This window comes from Hyperolius riggenbachi, chromosome 10 (assembly GCF_040937935.1).
Source record: "Hyperolius riggenbachi isolate aHypRig1 chromosome 10, aHypRig1.pri, whole genome shotgun sequence".
NCBI classification, from domain to species: domain Eukaryota; kingdom Metazoa; phylum Chordata; class Amphibia; order Anura; family Hyperoliidae; genus Hyperolius; species Hyperolius riggenbachi.
In genome coordinates, this window is record NC_090655.1 from 198,268,067 (window position 1) to 198,286,500 (window position 18,434).

The following is an 18,434-nucleotide window of genomic DNA, read 5'->3' on the forward strand; positions in this document are numbered from 1 at the left end:
CCTTCCTGATTTCTTATTCTTTTGCATGTTTGTCACACTTAAATGTTTCTGCTCATCAAAAACCGTTAGCCATTAGTTAAAGATAACATAATTGAACACAAAATGCAGTTTTAAATGATGGTTTTTATTATTTAGTGAGAAAAAAAAACTCAAAACCTACATGGCCCTGTGTGAAAAAGAATTTGCCCCCTGAACCTAATAACTGGCTGGGCCACCCTTAGCAGCAATAACTGCAATCAAGCGTTTGCGATAACTTGCAACGAGTCTTTTACAGCGCTCTGGAGGAATTTTGGCCCACTCATCTTTGCAGAATTGTTGTAATTCAGCTTTATTTGAGGGTTTTCTAGCATGAACTGTCTTTTTAAGGTCATGCCACAACATCTTAATAGGATTCAGGTCAGGGCTTTGACTATGCCACTCCAAAATCTTCATTTTGTTTTTCTTCAGCCATTCAGAGGTGGATTTGCTGGTGTCTTTTGGGTCATTGTCCTGCTGCAGCACCCAAGATCGCTTCAGCTTGAGTTGACGAACAGATGGCCGGACATTCTCCTTCAGGATTTTTTGGTAGACAGTAGAGTTCATGGTTCCATCTATCACAGCAAGCCTTCCAGGTCCTGAAGCAGCAAAACAACCCCAGACCATCACACTACCACCACCATATTTTACTGTTGGTATGATGTTCTTTTGCTGAAATGCTGTGTTACTTCTACGACAGATTTAACAGGACATGCACCTTCCAAAAAGTTCAACTTTTGTCGGTCCACAAGGTATTTTCCCACAAGTCTTGGCAATCATTGAGATGTTTTTTAGCAAAATTGAGACGAGCCTTAATGTTCTTTTTGCTTAAAAGTGGTTTGCGCCTTGGATATCTGCCATGCAGGCCGTTTTCGCCCAGTCTCTTTCTTATGGTGGAGTTGTGAACACTGACCTTAATTGAGGCAAGTGAGGCCTGCAGTTCTTTAGATGTTGTCCTGGGGCCTTTTGTGGCCTCTCGGATGAGTTTTCTCTGCGCTCTTGGGGTAATTTTGGTCGGCCAGCCACTCCTGGGAAGGTTCATCACTGTTCCATGTTTTGCCATTTGTGGATAATGGCTCTCACTGTGGTTCGCTGGAGTCCCAAAGTTTTAGAAATGGCTTTATAACCTTTACCAGACTGATAGATCTGTTACAGTACTTTTGTTCTCATTTGTTCCTGAATTTCTTTGGATCTTGGCATGATGTCTAGCTTTTGAGGTGCTTTTGGTCTACTTCTCTGTGTCAGATAGCTCCTATTTAAGTGATTTCTTGATTGAAACAGGTGTGGCAGTAATCAAGCCTGGGGGTGACTACAGAAATTGAACTCAGGTGTGATAAACCACAGTTAAGTTATTTTTTCAACAAGGGGGGCAATCACTTTTTCACAAAGGGCCATGTAGGTTTTGAGTGTTTTTTCCTCACTAAATAATAAAAAACATCATTTAAAACTGCATTTTGTGTTCAATTATGTTATCTTTGATTAATAGTTAACGGTTTTTGATGAGCAGAAACATTTAAGTGTGACAAACATGCAAAAGAATAAGAAATCAGTAAGGGGGCAAATAGTTTTTCACACGTACGTACGTACGTACATATACATATATACACACACACACACACACACACACACACACACACACACACACACACACACACACAGCTTTGGATTACTTAGCTACCACTGACGTTAATGTCAAAATGGGTAAGACGAAAGATTTAACCACTTCCCCTCCTTCATTGATCTAAGTCCCCGTGTGAATGACTGTAGCCATCTATTAGACGGCACCATCATTCGCAAAACCTGTAACAGTGCTTCCTGTAAGTGTATAAATACTACGCATACAGAAGACACTAGAAGGACATCTTGTGGCAAAATAGTAAAATTATATCTGCATTTATTTTTTCAATGACCTATTTCTACTTTTTAAATTAACGCCTGAACTTCTAAACTCCCCAATAGTTAGCAATTTTTTTTTGAAAAATAAAAATAATATACATAGTTACCTTAGGCACTGAACTTTTTTAATATGTATGTCAAGATGATATTACTATTACTTCATAAATTATGGGCTTGTAATCAGGGATAGATGCAAAACTGAAAAAAAAAATCACCTTTATTTCCAAATGAAATATTGGCGCCATACATTGTACTAGGGAAAAATGTTAAATGTTGCAATAACCTAGACAAATGGGCAAATAAAATGTATGGGTTTTAATTATAGTAGCATGTATTATTTTAAAACTATAATGGCCAAAAACTGAGAAATAATATTTTTTTTCAATTTTGCTCTTTTTCCTGATAAAACACTTGTAAAATGAAATAATTCTTAGCAAAAAGTACCCCCCCCCCCCTCCCCAGAAAGCCTAAATGGTGGTGTGGCGAAAAAAACCTACATATAGTCCTTTTTATCAACATACCCAAAACAGAATGGCAATTTCATCCGATTAAAACTTTTTTCACTTGGACTTAGTGGAAGGATTGCAGTTACCACTACAGCACTGCACTCTGATGTCTAATAGATACTTTCTGCTATTCGTTATTCTTTATTCACATGCACATCAATGTTCTACAGATAAATTAATGACACATCCATATCTAACATCTTCAGATGCCTTGTATATAAAAACTGTGCTAAACACATTTATCATTGCTAAAACCAACCAACTAATCAGCTTGTAAAGTCATTCTCATGCTTGACAAGACCAGATTTTTACTTTTGTATATCTATTATATACATGGTCCTCATTGACCCCCAGCTGTGCAACCCCTATGCTGGAGACTTAGATCATTACCTGAGCTTACACCGCAGCTGGCTGAGACTCTGATCATCAAGGTACCGTGAGAAGTGAAGGAGAGCATTCCTTGGGGAGCACAGCGGCTGTGGCAGGGATGTGGTTTTGATCTGCAGGAGAAAGTGGGCAACTTGTGCAACCAGTGGTGTCCTGAAAGTCAAAGCATTATAGATATGAGATAATAATATAAGTTAACAATTTAAAAAAAAAAAAAAAAAAAAGCATGAGCGTTGGCAAGATAAATGCAGTTCCTGCAACCAGTAAAATCAGTCAGGGATCTGCAAACATTTTTCAGAATGTAATGGAAAACATCCATTTACGTGTCATTGAAGAGCAGGCCTGATATTAGCATAATGATTGCCCTTTGCATTGTACGTTGTACTTCCAATAGCAGCAGGATGACGATTCTGCTGTTAACTAGCCAATTATGGAGTTAGGAAGCCGTGGACAAGGAGGGACAAATCAAAATGCCAAGAGGATTTTCCCTTTTATTATACAGTCTAAATGTAAACTGATGGTAAATCTGCATATCTGTCAGCAGCTTAACCAGTCCCATTAGTAAGTCAGAGCTGTTCACTTAAAGTGTACCTGAAGGTATAAACATTTTATACAAACTTGGGGCTTCCTCCAGCCCCCTCGCCGCCTTCCCTAGCCTCCTGGATTGCTCGCCCGTTACATTTGCCAGTCGGCCCAAGCGCAGTCTTCTCCTGCGGCTGGGAGCGTTCTGCGTCTGGGCAGTAGTATTGCGCTGGCACAGAACGCTCCCGACGACTGAAGCGTGGCAGGCATGTGCAGTACGCTCCAACTTGCAAATCTAGCGGGGCATACTCAGAGCAATCCAAGAGGTGGAGGACAGCGGCGAGGTAGCAATCGGCGGGAGGGGCTAGAGAAAGCCCCAGGTACGTATAGATTAAAAAAAAACAAAAAAAAAAAAACACTTTTATATCCTGTCATCTCAGGCATACTTTAAGCCTTCAACCCAAAAGGTTTGATCACAAACTGTTTTATAACATACCAGAGTGATTGATTTAACACCGCTGAATTCTCTGAACTCATCAGCTCTTCTGCTCGCTCCAGAATCTGGCAGATTAAAGTCAATCCCAACTATGGAATAGGAAAAAAGGGAAAAAAAGAAAGTTATGATATATGGAATATTTCATTCAGTTATGGAGTTAGAAAAATCCTGCACTTAAAAAAAAAATTATAAGATATCCCTAGGCCTTCTAGCACAGTGACTAAGGGTCTACTACTCAATACCAGTACCATTGGTGGTTAAGGCTAGGAGTAACTTCCTCAGCGATACAAATGTAACAGGTACACGTTGTATGATTGGCTCCAGGAGTGTTAGAACTGATCTGATGAGTGGGACATAAATTCATTCCAGCATTCCTCACCTAGGTGTCAAAGATTGTCTAATTTCTGAAAATAGTGAAGCTGAGGCCCTTGCTCACCCAGTGAGTTTATGTCATGCCTTCAGGTTGACTTGACCTTGCTGTTGCTCCTGGTAGTCACTATACACTGGGTTGGGAGCTCACACACACTTTGGCTAAAACTTGTCTGAGGCCTGATCCCGAAAGTAAAGATGTTCTTAGCAAATGTTTTCATGTTTCCAACTGTCTGGGGACGATGCGAAGGGCATGATCTCTACTTGAAGAAATAATGTGTAGTAGAATTATGGAGGCCTCAGTCACATTATCAGTAAAACAAAGAGCTATGATGCAGAAATAAAACAGACAATTATCTCCTAGTGGAGTGCATCACTCGTCTTCAATTATTATTTAGTATTTACTGTATATAGCACCGGCATCTTCCGCAGCACCGTACAGTGTATTTTGTCTAGTCACCTAACGGTCCCTCAAAATGTACAGTATGTATTGTGTAGTATATGTATAGTAGTCTAGGGCCAATTTTTTTTTTATGGGGAAGACAATTATCTGTATGTTTTGGGGATATGTGGGTAACTGGAATGCCTGGAGGAAACCCACACAGACACAGGGAAAACATACAAACTCCTTGCAGATAGTGCACTGACTGGGATTTGAACCAGGGCACTGAAGAGATGTGCCAACCCCTACACCACCGTCAATGCAGAATCCTGTTTGGGGAGGCTCAAAGATAAGTTTAATTCAGGCTGGTTTTAGTAGGTGCCAATAAATATCAGGTCAGCCCATTAATCTAAGGGGTGCTATGACATATAAGTCTACTTATCAAAACAAATCACCATAGCAACTTAAGCGCTCACCTTGTTCTGTAGGACAGAGGCCAGCTGCTGCTGAGAGGAAGTGCTCCCAGAACTGCAGAGACTCTGTAAGAGCGAAGGAAGAGCGTCTGCAGGCAGCTGATTAATTACATGGGCATATGGACTGACCAGGCAGGGGAGAATCTGCAGTGTAGAAAAAAAAAAATAATCTTCAGACACTTGTTTCTGCAAAGCAGAACTTAATAAAGCTGCACAGTATTCTGTGGGTAAAACACATTCTTCTACCTGGTCTTGATAATCCTTCTTGATCAGGAAGGGCAAGCTGTGTGCAGTGGTGGACAGTAAAGCTGTTCTTAGCTGCAGAGGCAGGAAGGGGAGGATCCGAACAACCAGGCGCTTCCCCTTCCTGATGCACATGATCTGGACAAACTGATCCTCCGCAGCTCTGTAGGCAAATAGAAAGGAAATGGTCACTCAATGCAAGTCAATCGTACTACATCAATTTTTTCCTCGAGATAAAATAATCTTTCTGGTCAGCTGTAGACATTGCAACAATTTTAGAAGACAGTACTGCTAATCCTACCCAAGGTTGTTCTGAAGATACAGACAGAAGCCCTTACAATGTGCTAGCTAAAAACAGTCAATGTGAGTACTACATAAGTACAGCTATCAAAGAATACATGTAATAACAAATGTGCGCTGATCTACTTGTTCCCTAGTAACATCTGCTTATTCCCTTCACACCTGGAATATTCATTTTACCAGATAGGATTCCAGTGGCCCCCTGGTCCCCAGCACAGGGTAAATGTTGCATATCCCATTCAGGTTCCGTCGTTTTCACGTGAGAAATGTTCACCTCCCATTCATTAGCCTATAACTTTATCACTACTTATCACAAAGAACTGATCTATATCTTGTTTTTTCCGCCACCAATTAGGCTTTCTTTGGGGGGTACATTTTGCTAAGAGACACTTTACTGTAAATGCATTTAAACAGGAAGAATAAGAAAAAAATGGAAAAATTCATTATTTCTCCGTTTTCAGCCACTATAGTTTTAAAATAATACATGCCTCCATAATTAAAACTCACGTATTGTATTTGCCCATATGTCCCGGTTATTACACCGTTAAAATTATGTCCCTATCACAATGTATGGCGACAATATTTTATTTGGAAATAATATTTTTTTTTTCAGGTGTAGTATTACTTTTTGGCCACAAGATGGCGGCCATGAGTTTGTTTACATGACGTCACTAAGCGTAGCACGCGCTTAGAGTGACACATCGGGAAGGGAACGGCCAGAAAAGGCGCAGCTTCCGAGAGAAGCTGTCGCTTTTTCAGCGGGGGAGAGGAATCAGTGATCGGGCTCCATAGCCCGATACATTGATTCCTTGGCTACCGAATCCGCGGCCGGGAGTGCGCGTGCACGATCGGCCGCGGTAGCGCGCATGGTTTCTGGACGTAGAAACTACGTCCAGGAACCAAAATAGGATATGCAACCACTCTATGAACAACTGTATCTGCAACGTAGCAACTGCAATGCAGGAGTCCGAGGTAGGGGTACTATTGTCAATTGTCTGTGGGACAAGTGGACAAATGCACTTATGTGCTACAGTGGTTTGCAAAAGTATTCGGCCCCCTTGAAGTTTTCCACATTTTGTCATATTACTGCCACAAAAATGAATCAATTTTATTGGAATTCCATGTGAAAAACCAATACAAAGTGGTGTACACATGAGAAGTGGAACGAAAATCATATGATTCCAAACATTTTTTACAAATAAATAACTGCAAAGTGGGGTGTGCGTAATTATTCAGCCCCCTTTGGTCTGAGTGCTGTCAGTTGCTCATAGACATTGCCTGATGAGTGCTAATGACTAAATAGAGTGCACCTGTGTGTAATCTAATGCGAGTACAAATACAGCTGCTCTGTGACGGCCTCAGGAAGTTGTCTAAGAGAATATTGAGAGCAACAACACCATGAAGTCCAAAGAACACACCAGACAGGTCAGGGATAAAGTTATAGAGAAATTTAAAGCAGGCTTAGGCTACAAAAAGATTTCCAAAGTCTTGAACATCCCACGGGGCACTGTTCAAGCGATCATTCAGAAATGGAAGGAGTATGGCACAACTGTAAACCTACCAAGACAAGGCCATCCACCTAAACTTACAGGCCGAACAAGGAGAGCGCTGATCAGAAATGCAGTCAAGAGGCCCATGATGACTCTGGACGAGCTGCAGAGATCTACAGCTCAGGTGGGGGAATCTGTCCATAGGACAACTATTAGTCGTGCACTGTACAAAGTTGGCCTTTATGGAAGAGTGGCAAAAAGAAAGCCATTGTTAACAGAAAAGCATAAGAAGTCCTGTTTGCAGTTTGCCACAAGCCATGTGGTGGGACACCGCAAACATGTGGAAGAAGGTGCTCTGATCACGAGACTAAAATTGAACTTTTTGGCCAAAATGCTCTGTGTGGCGGAAAACGAACACTGCACATCACTCTGAACACACCATCCCCACTGTTAAATATGGTGGTGGCAGTTTCATGCTCTGGGGGTGCTGCTCTTCAGCAGGGACAGGGAAGCTGGTCAGAGTTGATGGGAAGATGGATGGAGCCAAATTCAGGGCAATCTTGGAAGAAAACCTCTTGGAGTCTGCAAAAGACTTGAGACTAGGGCGGAGGTTCACCTTCCAGCAGGACAACGACCCTAAACATAAAGCCAGGGCGACAAATTGAATGGTTTAAAACAAAACATATCCATGTGTTAGAATGGAACAGTCAAAGTCTAGATCTAAATCCAATCGAGAATCTGTGGAAAGATCTGAAAACTGCTGTTCACAAACGCTGAACATCTAATCTGACTGAGCTGGAGCTGTTTTGCAAAGAAGAATGGACAAGGATTTCAGTCTCTAGATGTGCAAAGCTGGTAGAGACATACCCTAAAAGACTGGCAGCTGTAATTGCAGCAAAAGGTGGTTCCACAAAGTATTGACTCAGGTGGCTGAATAATTATTACGCACACACCACTTTGCAGTTATTATTTTTTTTTTTTTTTATGTTTGGAATCATGTATGATTTTCGTTCCACTTCTCACATGTACACCACTTTGTATTGGTCTTTCACGTGGAATTCCAATAAAATTCAATCTTGTTTGTGGCAGTAATATGACAAAATGTGGAAAACTTCAAGGGGGCTGAATACTTTTGCAAACCACTGTATCTTCAGTTACAGGCCTAAATAAACCATATGAAAGCTTGCCAATATTACCCAAATATCACCTTTTGGGTGGAACAAGAATTCTGCAACTAAAAACTTTGTTTTCAAAATCTGTTCAGGTAATCTGACATTTTATTTTTACAATTTTCCACTGTTTAGATAGTAACTTGTCTATATATCTTATCTAAAGTTTAGATAATTTACACAGCATATCTAGCTGCAAACAGATTCAACATTTTATGATTATTTATTCCTGTGATACGAGGGTAGCCATGCTCTTGCCCTTGTGTAAATTCCCCTCTCCTCCTCCTTCCCTTCTGCTTCTGAAATCAATGGCTAATAACCTCCTCCTCCTCCTGCCCAGACTGAGCTCCCATAAGCCCTTGCTACAGTGCCAAGGAACCGTGAAAAGCTGTGGGCGAGGCTTGTTTAGTTTATAGGGAATTAGAGTATTAAAACAAAACAAAAAAAGTATTTGGCTTGAGGAATGCCCTATAAACTATATGAAAGAAACACAATTATGCAATGAGTAAAAGTTTATCTCGGATCCACTTTAAAGATAAAATAACCCTGGAACTCCACTGTAAATGCTCCTCAACACCGTGAGCTGGAGATAAACCTTCCTGGCTAGTCTCACCTTTCACTTCCTTCTTTTCCCCGCAGGATTTCACAAAGCTGCTGCAGCTTCTGTCTGCGCTCCTCAGCCAGAGCCTCCCTTTCATGATCTTCACAGCACAGAGAAAACCGTCTTTCAAAGTCCTCCAATTCTAGCACCACAGAGAATGTCTGCAACACAAACATGTTAACAATAAGCAAGCCTAATTACAGGTACACAGCACAACTTACTACAGCTTCTTCAATCCATTTAAAAAAAAGGAATGAATAGGGCTTTTATATATTTCTATTTATTACTATAGTGGATTTAAAGGACAACGAACATGAAAAAATTGTACAATTTAAAACACAAATGAAATGTAGATTTCACCCAGAGTAAAATGCACTACAAATTACTTTCATCCTACGTCCCTTTGACTTGAAGTAGCTAGTGAAAGTCTGAAAGTCTTGACAGGTTTTGGACTAGTCCATTTTCCTATGGAGGAATTCTCAGGAATTTATTTACAAAAGCACTTACTAAAAGGATCGCAACAGAGGCGTCTATCTTTACACTCTTTCCAGTGTACCCGGGGCAGATGGGACACAGAGGCATGTTACCTGGTCCATGACATGCCTCTGTAACCCCCCCCCCCCCCCCCCCCCAATTGCCAAAATTCAGATTTTCAGCAATCTCAAGGGGTAGGGGCATCCCTAGCAGGAGAAGAACTCCTGCAAAACGCCCACCGGGGGTGTACCAGATTCCCCTAGCAGAGCTGCCATTGGGCAGCTGTGCCTCTCCCTGGCCCCTCCCCCACCTCCCTGCACTCAGTTCTGCGTGCTCTGTGTAAGACACACAGAGCACAGCTTCCAGCATTGTTACACGCAAAGTGAAAGTGTGCCATTGCAGGGCACTGGAGCAGTGGGGATTGTGGCTAATCCGGCAAGCCCAGCAGATCAAGTAGCATTTTTTTATTTATTTTTTTTTTATTAGTAGCATCCCCACCTCGGATTCCCTTTAAATATCCAACGGCCTGCATGATATGGTTTTAGAGTAGTGTACCTGTAATGAGCATGCAATCAGTGTAATCAGATCATTTGATGCGCATATCTGTTCTGGATCAGCTATGCAGCACATTAGCCAGGCAAGCTGCATTTTTTACTGCAGTGTATCAATTCCGCTGCAATGATGGGAGGTTCCCTCTTGCCTCTCAACCTCACTCAGTCTGTCTTATCTAAGATGCCATCTGGTGGCATCTTGAGACAGAGCGAGTGCGATGGAGAGTGAATCCCCCCTCTATACTCTGGCGCTCACTGCCACTCCACAAGCCAGGGGAGCACAGGCAGTCTTGTACAGTTCACTGCCGCAGTCACCATGTTGTGTGGGGTGGGGGGGCACCAAGCATAGCCAGCTGACTAGAGCAGGATCCTGCTGCACAATCTGTGATATGCTCCACTAAAAGCTCTGTAGAATTCATTCTGCTGCGGGGCAATTATCCCAAATTAGGCAAGATCCATTCTGGTCACCATGTGGGGGAAGCCTGCGTACTGGGAGCATATCTGACTATGGGGAGGGGGGCTGCCTACTGGGAGCATATCTGGCTATTTATACTGGTGTATGGGGATGCCTCATACTGGGGGGACATCTGGCTATTCATACTGTGGATGGGGCTGTATTGGCGAGGGGGCTTATGCCCGAGCCAATCACTTTTCATTGGTTTCTAAGAGAAAAGTGGGTACCTCTGCTTATACATGAGTATGTATGATGTATAAGAAAAATACTCCAAGTCTGAGCATAAAAGATGAAAGTACAGCTACAAACACACATTAGATGATAATTGATTAAAATGGTCTACTTGCTTTGGGTGGTGTGTATAGATATGCATGCAGTCTTATAGATAGAGGGTGGGGGAGAGGGGAATCAGCAGGAAGTGAACTGCAACAGCAATCAGCTATGGATCCTCACACTTGGATCACATAAAGGGATGCAGCTGTCATTGGAGAAGGGAGGAAGGTAAGGATGGTCTGCGCTATTCGGCTGAAAGCTTCGCTCTCCCTGTCACAGCTGTGGTGTTCCGTTGGTCCTTCATTCCCCAGCACTGCAACACAATCACATCATTAGCCTGCAGGCTAACTACTCGTCTGTACAGCCTTGGTCCAGCGTTGTCACCTGAGGGATCAGGTACCGGTCCCCATTGAGCAACCTCCATCTAGTGTGCGTACTGTACAGGCCTTAATCGTGGCTGCATAAGAGTGCTTAATGATTTAGGCATTTGCTGCTACTGAAACCCTTTCTTAAATTTTTATTTTTTATTTTTTCCCTATCTGTTATTTTGGTTTAAGACGCATGTTCTCCATTTAGAAACAACCCCTACATTGTCTATAAACATTACAGTAACATAAAGAGTTCTTACTGAATGCATACCTGATTACTTTTATATAAATTAAATTGTTGGAAGAGAAACTTTTTTTTGGAGTCCTGCACAAGCTACATTTTACATTGAAAAAGGAGTACAATTCCCATAGCCCAATAATGTATGGAAAAACAAAGAGCAGCATGCAAGGATAATGGATACTGAAAGTGATTTGTACCTTTTCTATTACAACTAGGGTCTGCCGCCTCTTGTCTCTCACTTGTTTCTCCCGGGTTTCCTATAACAAATGCAGATATTAAAGGATACCCGAAGGGACATGTGACATGATGAGATAGACATGTGTATGTACAGTGCCTAGCACACAAATAACTATGCTGTTTTCCTTTTTTTTCCTTTCTCTACCTGAAAGAGTTAAATATCAGGTATGCAAGTGGCTGACTCAGTCCTGACTCGGACAGGAAGTGACTACAGTGTGACCCTCACTGATAAGAAATTCCAACTATAAAACACTTTCCTAGCAGAAAGTGGCCCCCGAGAGAAAGAGGTAAAAAGGAGAATTTCTTATCAGTGAGGGTCACACTGTAGACACTTCCTGTCCGAGTCGGGACTGAGTCAGCCACTTACATACCTGATATTTAACTCTTTCAGGCAAAGAAAGAAAAAAAAGGAACACAGAATAGTTATTTGTGTGCTAGGCACTGTACATACATATGTCTATCTCATCATGTCACACGTCACTTCTGGTATCCTTTAAGTTACCCAGTTGAAAAATACACAGTCCACACAAATGCAGGTAGGTTCTGACACTCACCTCTTCATCAGTGCGATGCGTGGCCACCGCATCAATCATTTTTCGAGGGTTGTTCACACTGGACACAGTCAGCTTTCCAAGAGAGCCTTCAAACTGCACTGTGAAATGAAAAGGTCTGTTGTATATAAACCTGGTTTACTTGGGTGTCTTGAGCATGATCACAACACTTCCAGCATCACACTGAACTTAAAGGGAACCTGTAGTGAGAGCAATACGGGGGCCATCATCTTCAATCTCCAATAAACAATGCCGGTTGCCTGACTTCAGTGTGGATCCCCTGTCTCTGTTATTTTAGGTCACTGGCCCAGAATGAGCATGTAGATTAAATACTTTGCTTCTCACAAAAACACTCATGCTTGACAGCCAGGCAATCAACATTGTTTAAAGGGGTTCCGTGGATAGGATAAAAAAAAAAAAAAGGCTTCTATCAGCCCCCTGTAGTGGTCATGTCCCGCGCCAGCCTCCTACAAGACAAATAGTGCGCACTCCGGGAGCATGAGGTTTTCTTGTACTGCGCCAGTGCAGTAAGCTCCCAGAGACACGCGATTGCGTGCGGCCATGGCCGCGCAGCCGCAGTCTCGCTAGAGAAATAATCAGACCGGGACTGGCAGCGGGGAACGGAGGATCGTAGGAAGACGGCATGGGACATGACAGCTACAGGGGGCCGATAGAAGCGGCAGGTAAGTGTCTGCTTTTGTTTCTTTTTACTATTCACAGAACCCTTTTAAGGGAATGACGATATTCCTCACAATTCAGGTTCCCTTTAACAATGCTTGCAGACTGAAGTTACAGCACCAAGATGAAATTTTAGGATTACTTTGTTACACCAGACCTAGCAAGACGATACCACCAAAAACAAATCAGTAAAAATTAAAGTACATTTCTATACCCTCACCTATCCAAATTGATCCAGAGGACGCGTACGAGAGGAATCAGAGCAGGAGACTTGGGCGCAGGATAAAGCCGGTATATGGCCGATCCTGCTGCTGTACAAGTCCCGGCCGTATTAAATACTATTCCCCCTCCAGGCCGCCATGGATGGTGGGGAATGAAATAATTTGGCTTCCAGCAACTGCAGGAAGCCAAATTATAGTGTTTTAAAAGTAACTTCAGCTCCGTCTTCTGACGGCGCTGAAGTTACTCACTGCTGCAAGTCTCCTGCGCTGGAATGAAAGTGTTCACAGAGGACGGCATAAAAACCCTTAAAAGGCTAGGGCCAATTAGCAGTGGCAGTCAGATAAAATCCCTGAATCAACTCTGCTGGGAATTACGGTACCTAGTAAAAATAGCAGTGATTGTCCTTCAATCCAAGAAAAGCATCCAAGCCTCCTCTAAATGCAGATATAGAATTTGCCATAACTACTTCAGTTGTGTGCAAACAGTTGATGATAATGATATTCTAAGGGATGCTATGCAAAATTTCATAGCACACAATCTAGTCTTAAGCTGGCCATACACTGGCCCGATTTACCCACCGTTTCAACAGCAGATTTGATCACTGGGATCGAATCTGCTGCTAATCGTTCGCGCTACACGCCGAATTTCGATCCATTTCGTCCGATCCCGTCAATCGCTCCGTGCGGAAAATTACCATCGATCACCCGCGGGTAGGGAGCGCTTCGCTAGCGGCGTTCGAGTGCCCGACGACCGACGCAATAGAGCGGCAATACATTACCTGCTCCGCCGGCGCGACTACCCCCGGCCACCGCTGCTCCGTGTCCGCGCTGGTCTCCGGCATGCTTCAGTTCCTCCTGCCTGGCAGGAAGTTTAAACAGTAGAGGGCCCTCTACTGTTTAAACTTCCTGCCGGGCAGGAAGAAGCAAAGCATGCCGGACCTGAAGACCAGAGCGCAGACAGAGCAGCGGTGACCGGGAGGACTCGCGCCGGCGGAGCAGGTAATGTATGCGGCGGGGGAGGGGAGCGGCGGCAGCAGCACCACCACCACAACAGATTGTGAACGGTTTCAGGCTGAAATCGGTTCACAATCTGTTTGCAGTAAAGGTAGCCATACGATCCCTCTCTGATCAGATTTGATCAGAGAGGGATCTATCTGTTGGTCGAATCTGATGGCAAATCGACCAGTGTATGGCTACCTTTAGTTTATCAATGGATGTTTCCTGAAGGCAGGTCTTGAGAGACCAACATGCTCGGCGTTTCTGAAACAGTGAATGCAAACCTAGATGCTGCAGCAGCACAGTCAGACGGGTTACCTGGCTTGTAGGCGTGCTCCAGCTTGGCCACTTGTGGGGTGATCAGCTTCGTCCTTTCCTTTTTGGGGCCCTCATTTAGACTATCTGGGTTGGCAGACAGTTTGTCCAGCTTTTCAAAGTAATTCTGGAATCCAAAACAAAGGGAACAAAAGGATTAAAGCCAAATCAAATTGTTAATTCTAAAGGCAAACATGTTTATTGTAACTTATAATTATTACTTTGGAATCACATTTTAAATGTAAAAATCTATTTATAACGGTTTGCCTGCAGCTGTATGTCTAACCATACAGATACAAGAGCTCTGCAATGTTCGAGTCTTTTTCAGAAAGTGGGGTGTACCAGAGATGAATTAAAAAAAGAAAAAAAAAAAAAACACACACAACACATACCTGGGGCTTCCTCCAGCCCCATCTGGCCTGATCGCTGCCTCCTCGATGTTACGTAAGGGGTCATAGCATATTCGGCCAGTTGGCGCATGTGCAGTGCGGCTGTGCGTGCTCCCACGGCCAGGAGAGTTCTGCACCTGTGACGGAAGCGCACAGCCAGGCCCGTGCATGCACAGTAAGCCCCATCTGCTGAAGGTACAGTGAGCATTTACAGAATATCAAGGAGGCGGAGGACAACGCCAAGGGAGCGATCAGGCCGGAGGGGGCTGGGGGAAGCCCCAGGTATGTATGAAATTTTTATTTTTTTTATTCCTCTGTGGTTTCCTTTAAAAACTGCCTTGCTTATGAACCAAAAGTCTACAGCACAGTGGCTGACAAGCTCCTGTACTTGAGTTTGTGTTCTTTTAAAAGCTATTTTACCACCTCCAGCTGTTTTAACAATGACTGATTGACCTCAGACTGATGAGATTTTCCTCTATAGAGAGAACAGTATCCCTGAGGCTGTAATGCAAGTGACCATTTTCTCTGCTCCTCTCCTAAATCATTCACAAAGATGAGCAGCCAGCTGGCTAGATTTGCTCCTGATAACTTTGGAATGATGATAAAAAAATCATGTTTCAAATTGTATAGATTTGTCAAGATAATAAAGATGTTATTTCTGTTGCATGGTCAATACAGTAACTCTTCCTGGCATTCTCCTATAAGCTTTAAAGGGAACCTAAACCGAGAGGGATATAGATGTTTCCTTTTAAACAATACCAGTTGCCTGGCAATCCTGCTGATCTCTTTGGCTGCAGTAGTGACTGAATCACAGACCTGAAACCAGCATGCAGCTAATCCAGTCTGACTTCAGTCAGAGCACCTGATCTGCATGCTTGTTGAGGGGCTGTGGCTGAAAGTATTAGATACACAGGATCAGCAGGAGAGTCAGGCAACTGGAATTATTTTAAAAGGAAAAATCCATATCCTTCTCAGTTTAGGTTCCCTTTAAGAGTCCATTTTCTGACTGAGGCTGTCTGTTACTATTTGACATTCTCAGTCGATTCAAAGTTAGATGCAATTGAAATAAAAAAATAAATTTGAAACAATACATCAGCTCTTCCTATTCAGTAAGGCCCGGTTCACATCTGCGTTTGGGGCCAAAAGGATCTGGGGTAAGCAGATCCGGTCTCCACTTCACCGGATCCGGATGGCTCTGTCCGCAGCACGGTTTACATAGTGAAAACGGATCTGATCAATGATTGATCGGATCGGTTTTCACTCAGCAAATACATACTTAATCTTCAGTAGCAGCCGGCGGTAGAGGCTTCCTCTTCTTCTGCTGTGACTACACAGAGCGTCATGTGACTAGTCACATGACTCATAAGAAGATGGAAACCTCTAATGCCAGCTGCTACTGAAGATAAGGTATGTATAAACCCTCCCTCACCCACCCGCCCGGCTGCTGCACCCTCCTGGCTTCTGCACCCTCCCGTCGCTCAGGTTAGCGTCGGCCCATGCCCCCATTCCCCGTGGAACGGTCCGTTTCTTCACTAGTGTGAAGAAACGTTCCGGTTTCCATTTCCCCAATGCTGCAGTATTTTTTGTCTGGATCCCTTCCGCTGGGCAGAACGGTCCAGAAAATTTCGGGCCTGCAGCAATTTTTAGATCCAGGGACCGGCATGTATCCATACCAACGGACGCATGTGAATGGATCCATAGGTTTACACTGGATCCTTTCACATACGTTCGTACAGTATATGTTCCGGGAAAAAACGCTAATGTGAACCGGGCCTAAGCCAGCACCTATTCAGTGAGGAGTTCTTGGGCAAGAATCCCTAACACTGTTACTGCCTACTGAGTGGGCTCTAGTGGCTGCCTCGCAAGCATTTTGAGTCCCACAGGAGAAAAGCACTATATAAAATATTAGAATTACTATTATAACAATTGTCCTATTGATTGAGGTTTGCTTGTTTTATCAGTCAAGCATTATAATGTATTGCTTTTTTATTCTTCCTCCTTATAAGTCATGCTACAAACTGCCCATTATTTCAGGTCCTATCTGCCTTCCATTGCAGACAGCTGGGCTTCTCTTGTAAAATCAGGGAAATTCATTGCTAATCCTTTGCTACATAAGTAGCAACTATTTTATAATAAAAATATGCCAGTTATTTAATGCAGACACCATGACAAAATGCCCCCTCTCTAAAACCTATTGAGCATCCATCCCTGTCATCTGACCATACTGCTTAGTGTGACAGAGAGCAGCTTGATATGTCTGATTTCTGGCTCCTGCTCAGGCTAACGTTCATGCAGCAAGAGTAGAAGAATCTGGGGAACAGCTGTTTTAGTACACAAAGATTGGACCAGCACCATATAAATGGATAATAATTTAAATTATTTTTAAGTGGCTGTTCCACAGGTCAGGATTCAGACCACCTCCCCATATTGGGTAGAATGTGCTAAGAGGAATAATACACAACTATAAACACATACACACCAGAGAGAAAGTTATCCCTTATATAAGAAGCACCATAACTACTGATTTATATAATTGAAAAAAAAAAATCACTTTATTAGAAAAAAAATTCATTGCCATAAAAACATTAAAAACACCAAAAGGATTTACACTGGGCGTATTAACAAGTACCTTTTGGTTTAAGGAAATGCAATTTTCATATAAATCAGTAGTTATGGTGCTTCTTATATAAGGGATTACTTTCGCTCTGTTGTCTGTGTATATATCTGGGGAACAGCTGCACACGCATAACAACATGCAAATGATATAGGAGGAGGAGAGTATTATGAAATGGACTATTTGTGATCATGGCCAAACCACTGATCTTATGGGCAACTTGTCACTTCCCACCGACAATACCTGATAGTAGAAGTCATCATGGTAGGGGTCTGTGCTCTGTAGTTGCAGCAACTGGATACGACAAACCCATTCCTTTTCTCTCTGAAGCATAAGGCCTGCATAAGGGTCTCTTCTATGTGGTTCTCCGTGTTGCTGGCGTGAAGAGCGATCCCCACCGACACCATTCACTCCTCTGTGCTGGCTGATAGCAACAACAAAAATAACAGAAAAAAAAATATTCCTATGTTTAAGTTATGCAGAGACAAATGCCTACATGCACAGATTCTTGCAGGAATGGCATGTAACCAATATGTAAGCTTTTGGTTTATCAGTAAATAATGAGAGGGCTAGGCTAAGGACTCACTTTCGATTCTGCTGACGCTGATAAAGCAGCCTCCTGTGTTGGGGGTGCAGGTGAGTTGTGTCAGGGCGGAACGGAAGAGGCTGCTGCTGTGGAGACCTATGAAGAATATTGGAAAGGTTATGTAATGTTCAAGGTATACACAAGCTGCTTCCTCCAGACCTGCTCCTCTCTCACCTAAGGTTATTCAGATGAGCTCCTGGGGCTGCTGCAGGGGGAACGCCGAAGAAAGGCCGAAATCCTCCAGCTCCTGGAGTTACCATGGGACCTACGTGTCCCTGCAGGAGTTTGGGAGCGACTCCAGCTATACCAGGTGTGGGAAGGCCAGCAGTACGGGCAAACTGGCTGGGTGACATCCGTCCAGCGGCTGCCTGAGGACAAAGAAAGAAAGAAAAATACCATTCATTAATAAAGCATTAAAAATAGCAAAACGTAACATGATAGCAATAGCAAAAATAGGATGCAATGACAAGGTTATAGAAATCAGTTTTCATTTAAAAAAAATGAGCATATCTTAAAATAAACACCTGCTGAATTACCAGACATTACTAACAGATAACCACCTTGTCATTATGAAGTCAGCTGAGGTGTAGCAGCGTTCAGCATGCAGAACAAAGTGTGTGTTTGCCCACCCATGCTT

The 18,434-nt window shown here is 43.0% G+C and overlaps 1 protein-coding gene across 1 annotated transcript in view; it reads right to left on the reverse strand.

Annotated features, from left to right (window-relative positions):
- PATL1 (PAT1 homolog 1, processing body mRNA decay factor) overlaps window positions 1-18,434 on the reverse strand; it is a 67,620-nt gene that overhangs the window by 14,279 nt on the left and 34,907 nt on the right. Inside the window, exons 8-18 of the mRNA XM_068255586.1 lie at window positions 17,972-18,165; window positions 17,798-17,893; window positions 17,455-17,635; window positions 14,212-14,335; window positions 12,002-12,099; window positions 11,408-11,467; window positions 8,862-9,010; window positions 5,293-5,452; window positions 5,050-5,190; window positions 3,823-3,911; window positions 2,808-2,957 (exon numbers count right to left, since the gene is read on the reverse strand). Of these exons, the coding sequence (XP_068111687.1) occupies window positions 2,808-2,957; window positions 3,823-3,911; window positions 5,050-5,190; window positions 5,293-5,452; window positions 8,862-9,010; window positions 11,408-11,467; window positions 12,002-12,099; window positions 14,212-14,335; window positions 17,455-17,635; window positions 17,798-17,893; window positions 17,972-18,165 (1,442 nt within the window). The remainder of the gene's footprint in view (window positions 1-2,807; window positions 2,958-3,822; window positions 3,912-5,049; window positions 5,191-5,292; window positions 5,453-8,861; window positions 9,011-11,407; window positions 11,468-12,001; window positions 12,100-14,211; window positions 14,336-17,454; window positions 17,636-17,797; window positions 17,894-17,971; window positions 18,166-18,434) is intronic.